This window comes from Miscanthus floridulus, chromosome 13 (genome assembly GCF_019320115.1).
Source record: "Miscanthus floridulus cultivar M001 chromosome 13, ASM1932011v1, whole genome shotgun sequence".
In the NCBI taxonomy this organism is placed as follows: Eukaryota; Viridiplantae; Streptophyta; class Magnoliopsida; order Poales; family Poaceae; genus Miscanthus; species Miscanthus floridulus.
Window position 1 is genome coordinate 70,712,250 of NC_089592.1, and position 13,674 is coordinate 70,725,923.

Genomic DNA, 13,674 nt, shown 5'->3' on the forward strand with positions numbered 1-13,674 from the left:
CGGCGACCGGCTTGGCGAGGTGCCGGTGCAGTATGGCTGGGAAACGCGTGGGGACATGGGCGCCTCCACGACTCGCTGCCCTAGCACGGGGAGATGGGCAGAAGTCGGCGGTGCTGGCGTTGGCGACGGTGGCCCGCGCGCGAGGAGGATGGTGGTGAGGCGGCGGCGGCGAAAAGCGGAAGAGGAGATGAGGGCGGGTGCGAGGGCGGCATGAGGCCGAGGGGCTGCAGCGTGCGGGATTTGGAACAGAGGAAATTGGGGGTTTCCTTCCTTTTGGAGCGCCGGGTAAACACGGTATTGACTATTGAGGTAGGAGAGAAGCGCCCCCCATGCATGCGCAGGATTTGTTTCGCACGACGAAGGGAACCAGGCGAGCGATAATTTGTTTCGCAAGCTGTCAACGATTGTCTTATGAATTTTTTAGTTGTAGAGACTAGATCCATCTTCACCATACATGGATAACTAGAATGTAATTAAGTTTTGATATGAAATCAAACAATCTAGTTCGAGTAATAATTGAGTTCATTACAACTATCTATTCCGATGCGGTTAAGGCATAACTAATATAAAGAACAAATAGAACCTACGGACATGTTCGTTTCTCTTATAATCCGTATTTTTCAGCTTGTTTTTTTCAGTCGGAACAGTGTTTTTCTCTCCCAATAAATCAGACAGAACAGTGTTTCAGCTTGTTTTTTCAGCGAATCGAACGGATGAATGAGTAGTACATATTTATTTTTTCACATGCCTGGCCATTAAGAGGAGCAATTTTATACTAAGTGTAGCATGTAATGAACCTAAATACCATAGGCACACAAATCGTGGTTCCAGTTGCATGGAAATGGATAGCATTGGCTTCTTATTACATTGTTGTTGCCGCTCCAAGAGGGCTGAACCAAACAACATCTACTCTCTTCAAATGTACACTAGGCCAGCCATGATCTTTAGGGGCAGCTCATGACCTTTCGTAAGATCGGTTTTGCCAGCCGCCTTTAGGAAGGGATGAAAGGTAGAGATACAAATCAATTTTCAAAAATTTACAAAATCGAGCCCCACAAAAAAAATAACCCAGGGAGGCACACCCACCCACGAGAATCAAGCGTTTTACAGTTGCAGGGATTCAAACCCGCAATCTCCCCCTCGCGCATACCCTTCTTTACCATTACACCCCACACTCACTTGTGTCTATATTGGATTTGGGTTCCCCACATATTATCCTATACCGTGCTTAAATTGATTGTTTGAGCCCCTAAACGAATTCAAATGAAAAAGTTGTCAACTATAAAGTTTTATAACTTTTCGAGATCTACAACTTTCATTTCGGTAATTTCTCCATCCGAGGTCGTTTCATTCAAACATAGTTTCCCATAACAAGATAATTTCAAATGAAAAAGTTATCAACTATAAAGTTTCATAACTTTTCGAGATCTACAACTTTCGTTTTTGTTGTTTGTCCATCCGAGGTCTTTTAAAAAATTCAGATTTCAAATTTTTGAAAATTCAAATATAATTTTCCTTGACAAGATGACTTCAAATCAAAAAGTTGTCAACTACAAAGTTTCATAACTTTTCTAGATCTACAACTTTCATTTTGGTTGTTTCTTCATCTGTTTAAAAAATTCAAATTTTAAATTTAAGAAATTCAAACGTAGCTAACGTTGACCGGATGAATTCAAATAAAAAAGTTATCAATTACAAAGTTCTATAACTTTCCGAGATCTACAACTTTTATTTTAATCATGTGATCATCTGACATAATGATAGCAACATTGTTCATAAATTTTACATATCCCACTATAAAAGATGTAAATTTTATGAGCAATGTTACCACTATTCACAAATGTTGCCCCTGCGCATTGCGGGGTGAGAATAGCAATGATTGGTTAATTGTATATCATTACATGCCTTTATATCTTAAAATTGTTGATTAAGATTCGAGGATCATAAAAGCTTCATTACATCATAGGATCATGGCACCTCAATTTAGTAGGTCTACCTTTCTAAGAGCACATCTTATGGCCGTACAATTCCATTTCCGCTTGACACCTCCAAACTCGACAGGCTGGAGACACTACTCAGGTTGTCCAGGTCTGACTGTTGCATGTCTGAACTTGGAGATGCCACCTGGCGCATACGGGTTGATGAACGTTGCCTTGCTGCCTCCCCAGTCCACCATCATCCTTCCCGTTGGATCCTTTGTGTTCAGGAAACGTCCACCAGAGGCTCGTGGGCAACGCAGTGCATGCTAATGGCGTGATTCATGGAGATACGGCTGCATCATGCAGGCAGCAACATGAATGTAACGGTAGAAGACAACAGAAGATATGTTGCATGGCATGGTGATTTCATAGCTTGAGATGTGAGAGGCTGATTCATGGAGATATGATCAAATATGCTGAACAACACAAAATATGATGCGTGGCATGGTGATGTAGCATCATTCAGTCAGTAGGTGACAATTTAAGTAGTTTAACATGGAGATTGATGACTGACGTAACTGCTACTAAGAGAAGATATGTTGCATGGCATGGTGATATAGCACCAGTCAAAGGTGACAGTTAATGTGTTGAACTAATAGTTTGAGATGTGCAAAGTACCTTTCTGTCTTGAACAGCCTATTTTCCCTCTCTGCTTTGGCACGGGTACAGCGTCGACGCATAGTGGCGTCATATTGTGCGTCATATTGCTTATCGTTCACATAAATTGGTGCTTCTGTTGGCATATTCAGCGGTATAAACATACGCGCTCCAGGTTGCATGCTCAAACATAAATGCTGGAAGATAAGCAATAAGATCTACTCATAAATATTGTACAGATTTCCTACTTGAAAAAAGATATCTCCTTTCTACAGCCTGTTCGCTTGCTCGTAAACGATCGTAAATTTCTAGCCAGGAACAGTGTTTTTCTCTCATACCAAACCAGCCAGCAGTAAATAATCCACGATCGTTTACGGTCTCCCGAACAGGCTGCTAGATCCTCATTAATTAGAATGCAATCCATGGAAAAGATGCTGCTTAAAGAAATTTCTCCAGATTGTAGCCATACTATATCTGCTCATTTAATGATAAACACTAATTACCTGGGTTACACTGTATCTCTTTTTTTCATGGTATAATATCCCTTTCCTTCTTGTTTTTTGAAACTTTATAATATCCCTATCTATATCCTCATTAATTATAAATCAACCCATGGAAAAGATATGGCTTCAGAACTGCACTTATAAAGGAAATTCTTGTTTTTTGAAACTTTATAATATCCTTATCTATATCCTCATTGATTATAATGCAATCCATGGAAAAGATATGGCTTCAGAACTGCACTTAAAAAGGAAATCTCACCAGATTATACCTATTACACATGGTCGTCCAAGAATTTTTTTTAATTTTAACACTTTTTGAAAGCTAATTTTAAATCTAACACGGCCGGGTTTTTTTAAAACTAACACTTTTGACCACGCCTATTTCCCTGGCGCGGCCAAATGCCTGTGCCACGCCATGCATGGTGGCGCGGCACAGGGCTGACGTGGCGGTAACCGGGTCCGCTGACCGCTGACGGGGCAGGGCCTGCCGCGCCACCGATCTTGGCGCGGCAGGGCCGCGCCACTGAGCATGGCGCGGCTGCGCCAAATAAAACCCCCCAGCGAGGCCGCCCGCCCGCTGCCCTGCCCGCCCGCCCACCGCCAGCCGCCTCTGTCCTGCCGCCGCGCAGCGCCCGCGGCCACCTACGCAGTGCCCGGCTAGTCCCGCCGCGCAATGCCCGCGCCGGCCACGCCACGAACACCAGCGCGTCAAGACCGTCAGCTCCTAAGGTATCTCCCTCTCGATTTCATGTTATTTTGATTATTATTATTTTAGGATAATTAGTGATTGGGGATAATTAGTGATTTATGATAGTTAGTAATTTAGGATAGTTAGGGTTTTATGATTGTTATTGATTTATGATAGTTTGTCAAATTTAGGATACTTACTGATTTAGGATAGTTAGGTTAGTGAATTAGTTTGTGATTTACGTAGGTAGTTTTTAGGTTCGAGGTTGTGTGTTCTAGAATAGTTAGTATTAGGATATGTATATATCAGGATCATTAGAGAGATCCCCTAGATAGGCTAGTTGCTATGTATAGCCTAGTTTCCTTACATTAGGATAGCTTCCTTGTACAGGTAATAGCTTTCTATATTTGTACTTGCCATGTGTGCCTAATTGGCCCTATATATAAAAGGCTCCCCACCCACATTGGGTGTGTGGTGATTCCCTCTATTCTACATGGTATCAGAGAACTAGTTCCCTTTCTCCCTCCCTCCCGCACCTTTTCTCCACCGGCGGCTGTTCTCACTCCCTCACCTTTTCTTCCCCAGCGGCTCTCCCTTCCCAGGCCCCCAATGTCGGCCTCCTCTGCCACTAGTGCCTCCCACTCCTCTGGAACCCTGCCGGCTGCGGACTCCATCTCCGCCCCCGCCATCCTTGTCGCCCCCCTACGCGACAATCTCCGTCAAATCCCATGTCCCGGTGACCTTGGAGCTGAACCACCCCAACTTCAACCAATGGTCGCCGTTCTTCACCTCCCTCTGTGGGAAATTTGGCCTCCTCCCGCACATCGACGACACGGCGGCGACCAGGCCCATTGACCCTGCTTGGGCTATTGCGGACTCCTGTGTTCGTAGCTGGCTCCTCGGCACTGTCGGGACCGACGTCCTCGGCCTTGCTGCGGCCCCGGACCAGACCGCGCGCGAGCTCTGGGTCACCATCAAGCACCTCTTCGAGGCCAACAAGGCCCCACGTGCTATCTTCCTGAGTCACAAGTTCCACTCCATGACCCAGGGCGACTCTTCCATCGACGAGTATTGCCAGCAGATGAAGGCCACTGCCGATGCGCTCCACGACGTCAGTCGTACCATCACCGACCCAGAGCTCGTCCTCAATCTTCTGCGCGGCCTCAATCCCCGCTTCGCCAGCACCACGGACAACATTGCCGACTCGCACCCGCTGCCGGACTTCGCCACCACTTGCGAGAAGCTCGTCCTCAAGGAACTTTGCCTTGCCAATGAGGGCACGGTCGCCGCCCAGACGACATTCAACGCCACGTGCGGTCCAGCTTGCCGCTCGGCCTCCCCCACCGCGAGTGGCGGCTCCTCTGCTGGTCGCCAGGGCGGCCACGGTGGCGGCGGCTATGGTGGCCGCAGCAACAGCGGCGGTGGCGGCAGTCGCTATAGGAAGAAGGGACGGGGCGGCCACGACGGCGGCAGCGGTTCCCAGTCTGCGGGCGGGCCACGGGCACCCACACCGCCCGCCGGCTCCTGGTTCTGCTACGCCCCCTGGACAGCCAGGGCGCAATAGCAGCAGTGGCGCCCGCCGGCGGCAAACCCGGCCTGGCACGGCCCCGGCGTCCTCGGCGCCCATCCTCAGGCCCATACCACCTTCTCCCCCGCCTAGTTCTCCTACTGTGCGGCCCCTTCTCCTTCGCAGTAGACTGGCGGCTAGGATCAGACCGGCCTCGTTGCTGCCCTGAACCAAATGTCTCTCCAGGGGTCAAACCCTTGGGTCCTCGACACCGGCGCCACAACTCACATGACGCCCTCGGATGGTATACTTCTGTCCTGTCTCCCCCCTCCTACCTCTGGCATCACGGTTGGCAACGGCAGCACCATTCCTATCACATGCCGTGGCACCTCCATATTGTCTTCTCCCAACTCTACTTTTCACCTCACTAACATTTTGGTTACGTCGGCCCTCGTGCGCAATCTTCTTTCCGTTCGTCAATTCACACGTGACAATGATTGTTCTATTGAATTTGACGCTTTCGATTTTTCTGTCAAGGACCAACAGACAGGGCGTATGACTCTTCGCTACAATTGTGGTGGCGACCTCTACACCTTCCCCTCCACGCCAGCGCACCACTGCAGCCTCGCCACCACCTCATCGCTATGGCACCACCGCCTTGGTCACCCCGGTCCTTCCAGCCTTGCCACTCTACACAGCATGTCGGTCATCTCCTGTAATAAGAGCCCATCATCTCTATGTCATGCCTGTCAACTTGGTAAGCACATACGGCTCCCATTTAATCATTCTACCTCTGTAACCACTGCTCCCTTTGATTTAGTTCACTGTGATGTTTGGACGTCCCCGGTCCTTAGCACCTCCGGTTTTAAATATTATCTTGTTCTACTAGATGATTTTTCCCATTATTGCTGGTCGTTTCCACTTCGTCACAAATCTGAGGTGCACCACCACATAGTCAATTTCATTGCCTATGCTCAAACACAGTTTGGCGCCACACCCAAATCATTCCAAGCTGATAATGGGACCAAGTTCGTTAACCATGCTACCACCTCCTTCCTCGCTAGCCATGGCATTACGCTCCGCCTCTCGTGTCCCTATACCTCTCCACAGAATGGCAAGGCTGAACGCATGCTTCACACCACAAATGACACTATCCGCACCATGCTCCTTCATGCGTCCATGCCACCTCCCTATTGGGCTGAGGCTCTTGCCACTGCCACTTTCCTCATCAATAGGTGACCCTCATCTTCCATACAAAACAATATACCCTATCAGCTTCTTCACAAATCAATCCCCGACTACTCCTCGATTCGAGTTTTCGGATGCCTCTGCTATCCAAACCTTACTGCCACCTCCCCCCACAAACTAGCCCCTCGCTCAGCACCCTGTGTCTTCCTTGGCTACCCATCCTCTCACAAGGGGTATCGTTGCCTCGACATGTCCACTCGGCGCATCATCATCTCTCGCCATGTTATTTTTGATGAATTGGTGTTCCCCTTCTCGGCAGCACCATCGGCGGCCTCCATGCCGTCTTCACTTGATTTCCTGATGCAGGGACTATCTTCCTCAACGACACCTGCGCCCACCGCTCCATTGCTCGCTGGCCCTATGGCCCCCACCTCCAGCGTGGACGAGTCCCCAGAACTCCTGCACCTGGCTATCCTCTAGCTGGGCCCCCTAGCTCCTCCTGCGGGCGGCCCCCGGCTGGGCGGCCAACGCTTCAGCGCTGTCTACACTCGCCGTGCCCGGCATCCTGCAGCGCCGACCGACCAAGCAGCAGTTCTAGTGGCCGTAGTAGGTGCTGCTGCACCTCTAGCATCACTGGTGCCCCCTGCTACGCCTCCAGCAGTACCAGCAACCGCTGCTGGCCCTGGTGCAGTAGCTCCTCGGGCTACCGCGTGGCCTATGACGCGCTCACAGGCCGGCAGTCTCTGCACCATCGAGCGCTTTGGATTCTCTGCCTTCGCTGCCTCGCCCCTCTCGGTGAACTATCGCAGCGCACTCGTCGATCCCAATTGGCGCGCTGCGACGGCGGAAGAACACAAGGCGCTGATCGACAATGGCACTTAGCACCTCGTCCCTCATCCGCCTAGTGCGAACATCGTCACTAGAAAGTGGCTGTTCAAGCACAAGTTTCACGCTGACGGCTCCCTCGTCTGGCACAAGGCGCGCTGGGTCGTCCGTGGCTTCTCCCAGCAGGCCAGCGTCGACTACGACGAGACATTCAGTCCGGTGGTCAAGCCGACCACGATCCACACTGTTCTCGGCATCGCTGTGTCTCGGGAGTGGCCTATCCGCCAGCTTGACATGAAGAACGCCTTCCTTCACGGCCACCTCGACGAGACGGTCTACTGCGAGTAGCCGTCCGGCTTTGTCGACCCCGCTACCCCTGACTCTATCTGCTTGCTGCAGAAGTCCTTGTATGGACTCAAGCAGGCGCCACATGCTTGGAACCAGCGCTTCACCACATTCATCCACAGCATCGGCTTCACCCCCTCCAAGTCGGATGCCTCCCTATTTGTCTACAAAGTTGCCGCCGTGCTGGCCTACCTCCTTCTCTACGTCGATGACATCATTGTCACCACGTCGTCGCCGACCCTTCTCCAGCATGTCACCACGCGCCTCCGCTCGGAGTTCGCCATGACGGACCTCGGCGACCTACACCACTTCCTCGACATCTTGGTGACTCGGGACAGCCACGGGCTATTCCTTTCCTAGTGGCAGTATGCTGTGGATCTTCTCCAGCGTGCTGGCATGTCTGAGTGCCACTCGACAGCTACCCCTGTGGATGCCCGGACCAAGTTGTCCGCCATAGAGGGTGTTGCACTCGCTGACCCCTCAGAGTACAGACGCCTTGCTGGTGCGCTCCAGTACCTCACCCTGATGAGGTCGGACCTAGCCTATGCCGTCCAGCAGGTCTGCCTCTTCATGCACGACCCCCGCGAGCCGCACCTTGCGCTAATCAAGCGCATCCTGTGGTATGTCAAGGGCTCCCTATCGTCCGGCCTACACTTGGGCACCAGCGCCATCGACCAGCTCACTGCCTACTCCGATGCTGACTAGGCCGGCTGCCCCGACACGCGCCGCTCCACCTCCGGCTTCTGCGTCTACCTTGGCGACAACCTGGTGTCTTGGTCCTCCAAGCGCCAGACGACGGTGTCTCGCTCCAGTGCCGAAGTGGAGTACCATGCAATGGCCCATGTTGTGGCCGAGTGCTGCTGGCTACGTCAGTTGCTCCAGGAACTCCACATCTGGATCCCACGTGCGACGGTCGTCTACTACGACAACGTGAGCACTGTTTACATGACTGCCAACCCTGTCCACCATCGCCGCACGAAGCACATCGAGATCGACATCCACTTCATCCGCGAGAAGGTTGCTCTAGGACAGTTCCGAGTTCTTCATGTTCCCTCCGCGTACCAATTCGTAGACATCATGACCAAGGGTCTACCCGTCTAGCTCTTCACTGATTTTCAGACCAGTCTGTGCATCTGTGACTCTCCTGCTGCGACTGAGGGCGGGTATTAGGATATGTATATATCAGGATTATTAGAGGGATCCCCTTGATAGGCTAGTTGCTATGTATAGCCTAGTTTCCTTACATTAGGATAGCTTCCTTGTACAGGTAATAGCCTCCTATATTTGTACTTGCCATGTGTGCCTAATTGGCCCTATATATGAAAGGCGGCCACATTGGGTGTGTGGTGATTCCCTCTATTCTATAGTTAGGAATTTGGGTTTAGGGATTGATTAGGTATTTATTAATTAGTTTATAGTTAGTTATTTAGTTAGGGATTTTGGGTATACCTACTAGTTTACAAACGTCGGTACTTACTAGTGCGTGATACGCCGATTTTGATGACTTCATGAAGTTTCATCAAATGCTTATATTCCTAGTGAAGTTGTTTATGTTACAAGTGCGTGATATGTCTGTTAATGTTACTTTGAATATATACATGTGCTTTTATATTGTGTTCGTATTGCATAACAAGTAGTTCAAATTTTGCAATGCTACATAATGTTAATTTGAATTTTGTTAATTTGAATACTCTAACGCTTTTTTATCAATTTATAACACGTTGTACTCCATTATTGAGGTGAAGTACGACGACCAGCATCGAGCACATATCTTGAGTGACAACGATGCAGAGGTGGCCTTGCCTCCTTTGAGGCCCGCATGCATACCAGGGCGCACCAGTGGGACGAACGTTACGCGCCGTACATACGGCGTGTCAGCTTCCTCGAGCTTGTCCGTGTTGTCAACCACGGTCTTCCGCCCCTTGACCTAGCACTACTTACTGCAGCTCTAGACAGGTGCGAGTGCATTCTTTGTACGTAAACTTTCTTATAATAAATTTGAGGCAAGTAACAGTCGTTCTATTCTTATATCAGGTGGAGGCCTAAGACACACGCGTTCTACCTACCTTATGGCGAGATGACCTGGACCATGCAGGACGTGAAGGCTATTTTTGGCCTTCGGTTGGAGGGACTTCTAGTGACAAGGATAGTTGACAACGATCACTGGAGGGAGTTGGTGACTCACTTTATTGGCTTTCTTCCACCGGATGACGAGGCTTCCAAGAAAAATAAGTTAGATATTGAAGCTTATTTAATACTTACACTGCTTTACTACAGCCATCGGGTCTCATTTTGTTTGGTAAATTTCAGGAAAACTTCCGGTGTTTTGTCGCCCTAGATCACAGAGCGCTTTGATTACTTGGACCCACAGGCTGAGGAGGCTCAGATCGTCAGATTCGCTCGAGTTTGGCTGTGGCACTTTCTTGGTGCTTTCCTCTTCCTAGACGCATCGGGCAACACCATCAGCTGGATCTTCCTTGACATACTACGCCAGCCGTGGGAGAACATAGCGGCGTACAGCTGGGGCAGCGCAGTCCTGACATGGACGTATCGACAGCTATGCGTTTCCTACCGTCGCACCTCAGTGTACGCGAACCTTGGGGTTGCTCGTACCCACTCTAGGTTTGGTGTTGGGAACGATGGCCCGTTGGGAGGCCCCTTAATACTGGTTTACCGGTAAGTACTTCGGTTCATTATATTCTTCGATATGGTTACATATGATGAGTTTATTATTAGCTAATTCATTATCGCGTTCAATGCAGCACTAGAACGGACATGATACACTCCCTACAGCTCTGTTTATCTGGACAGAATCAGAGTTAGTTAGAGGGAATGCGAGACACAAGTACAGGGAGTACACGGACGGTCTCGACGTCCTGACACAGCACCAAATTACGCTCTCTTTACTATCATACATGTGTCTTGTTCGATCTACACTATATCACAGCCTAACTCAATTACGAAATGTTCAGGTGCATTGGTGTCCTTGGGATGCTCCGGAGCTCCAGTAGTATCTTAGTCCTGTCACTAGGGACGAGTCAGAGAAGTATCGCTGCAATGTCCCTCTTATTTTCTTCCACGTGGTCGAGATTCACATGCCCGTCAGGGTCTGTAGATAGTTTAGAAGAATGACAAGCTGCCCACCACCGCTTTACTCCATCAACCAAGGATTGCACGAGTGAGTTATCGATTAATAACAGAGCTACAATTCAGAGGTGTGTGTGGTATAACTAACATCGTTTTGTTACAGGTATGATCACAGAAAGAGGTACAAGACCAAGCATTGGCGCGTGACACACAACGCGCACATCCACTTGTGAGAGACTAGGGAACGACAGCCGGTCCATGCGGGTCCTCCACACGACCAGCACACCTTCGACGATTATCTGCGCTGGCTTCACAGGTCTACGAGAACACATATCAAGCCGCCATACACTGAGAAAGCGATTGACGAGGACTCGGAGGAAGATGTGATCAAAGATGTGTACGGCGTTGCCACTAGAGAGGACACACAGCTACAGAGAGCCCCGCTACAAAGATACGTGGTAAGATACTTGAATGATATAATTTGTTATCTATTTGGTATTAAGTATGTATACTAAAACTGTTCAACCGTATTTCTGTACCCATGCGACACAATTGTTGAGGCTGTCCAACGAAGCAGCGTACCGACTTCACGAGTCTAGAGGGCTGGGGACAGGCGTTCTCGCGGCTTTTGCGAAGGTAAACATAAACTTGCCCGTTCTGAAAATGTTTGTTTAGTATATATACATTTGGGAAATGGACTAACTTTAACGTCTATTTATGCAGAAGGTGAAGAAGAGCTACAGGAAGCTAGCTCAGAAGCTGAGCTGCATGGACACTCCTTATGAGGAACCGCCACTCCCGGCGTGGACGGGTGGCACGTCTTCAGCCTCTTTGAGGACACCAGCCGGCTCTTCTCAGCAAATGACAGGTGCCACTTCCGCGGTGCGTACACCACCACATCATAGCGCTGGCAAGGACTCTGCAACCGAAGATGAGGAGGAGGACGACGACGATGACGATGACGAGATCGGCATGTCTCAGCTAGGTGGTGCCCCGCTTGGTACCCAAGGTGCGTCACAGGTACTAACAAAGGTAGTTTCTTTAAATACGTAGGCTACATGAACTAACGATCATAAAGAATTCTAAGTAATCGTGCATATCACATACTTGCAGGGTACGAGCCGTACGCACCGGCAACACGACCACACCGACGTTGGCTACACTCTCAATGTGTTGCCAACAAATCCGAAGATACAAAGACGTCCGAAGAATTCTTACACTCCTGGATCTTAGTTTGTTAGGTCGAACTATTACTGGCGTCCAAAACTTGCAGACTTAGTTGGTTATGTTATGTCGAATTTATGTTAAACCAATTAAAATGTTATGTGGCAGCTTGTCAACTTATGTTATTTGCTTCATATCCATTTCAATGCGTCGCGTCATCATTGCTTGCGAGATTAAGTAGCAACTAGTTTGGAAACCGGCAGTCCCGGGGTATCTCGACGCCGGTGGCCGGCGTCTTGCGCGAGGGGTCGAGGAAGCCGGGTCCATGGTCACGTCGCCGCCGATCCTACAATATGGGGCCAAAAATATCATTGGCTTATCAAATTCTCTATTCGGCCGTGAAATTTTTTTTAACAAAATATAGAAACAAATTCATTAGACTTTACGTTAAACAATACTTAGAATAACTCCCACTATCGGCGTGACGCGTTCCGGGATGGCGGCGGACGCGGCGGCCAGACTTGCTTGCTGCTCGGGCAGGCATGACTGGCAGCGGGGTTTTATTTGGCGCAGCCGCGCCATGCTCCGTGGCGCGGGCACTGCCGCGCCAAGATCGGTGGCGTGGCAGGACCTGCCCCGTCAGCGGTCAGTGGACCCGGTTACCGCCACGTCAGCCCTGGTCAGCGGGCACTTCCACACTCATCCAGGATTTAGTGCCGGTGACATTCAGTTCTACCTGTATGCTTATCTATCAGAACTGCATGGTGTCAACTACCTTGCTAGCTGCAATTTGATAATTGAAGGCCGACATTCAGTTAAGCATCAAGTTATCTGATTTCAGTTATGTTCCAAATCAGAAAAATAGCAGTTCTGAAGACTTGTATGAGCAAACTGAGATCATGAACTGCTATCTGTTCTCTTTTCTGTCCCTACATGGAGCGCGTCGGCGGCCGCGATGTCAAGCGTCGGCTAGAAAAAGTACATATGGTCGACAAATAATTTGGCAAGAACAGAGTGTGCATCGCCACCTATGGTCCTATCAAGTTCCAGCCATTGATCTTTTTAGTTACATGTCCTAGACGTCAGAGTTTAGATTTCAGAGTTCACATATAGCTGCCTAGTGTTCCTTTTGTTTCACTTAAAGTGTGATGGAGTGAGTGTTTCAGTTATCTGAATCTTTGTTGTGTGGTGGTCACATTTATCTGAATCTCTGCATTTACAAAATCAATAGCCTCAATGTAATGTTAGGGTAATTTGGACTTCCTATATGTATTGGTTCTGAAACTAACTATCCACTGTAGCATACTTAGTTTTGATGGTGGTGATATGTTCTGAAACTTTTGTCCAGTTAAGTTTCTATTAAATTTCTGAAAACTGGATGGTGGTCATTTAAGTTAAGTTTCAGTGCTCATTTCAGCTAAGTTTCTGAGTGTGCTTGCTTCGGTTAATTGATGATCTGTCTCTGCATGTGCTAATTTCACAAGAGAAAACGAATAGCATGTTTATGCATGTTTGTTTATTCCCTTGCCATTTTTATAACAAACTGTTGTCTCCCATCAAAATGGCCACACAATGATATACAAATTGATATTCATGATTGATTTTGGCTACATACAAAGCATTAAATTGCTTGTAGACGACCCTCCGTCTCTGAGTTGTATGACCAATCTTTATAACTGTCTCTATGTCAGATTTTACTCTCTTAGAGACGATACCCAGTCTCTTCTCTTCTACCGTAAACATCCTCCGTACTTTGCAAGCGAAACGATCTACAAATTGGTTTCCTAACGA

The 13,674-nt window shown here is 48.9% G+C and overlaps 1 protein-coding gene across 1 annotated transcript; it reads left to right on the forward strand.

Moving 5' to 3' along the window:
- The first annotated feature begins 4,538 nt into the window (after positions 1 to 4,538).
- LOC136499992 (uncharacterized) lies at positions 4,539 to 5,331 on the forward strand. Its single transcript, XM_066495454.1, has 2 exons — positions 4,539 to 4,564; positions 4,659 to 5,331. Exons 1-2 carry the CDS (start codon positions 4,539 to 4,541, stop codon positions 5,329 to 5,331), a joined length of 699 nt encoding a protein of 232 aa, XP_066351551.1.
- Positions 5,332 to 13,674: the final 8,343 nt, after the last annotated feature.

Coding starts and splice junctions, on each gene's coding strand:
- LOC136499992 (XM_066495454.1), top strand. CDS start 4,539: ATGGTCGCCGTTCTTCACCTCCCTCT. Junction 4,565..4,658: donor GCCGTTCTTCACCTCCCTCT/GTGGGAAATTTG, acceptor CTGTGTTCGTAG/CTGGCTCCTCGGCACTGTCG.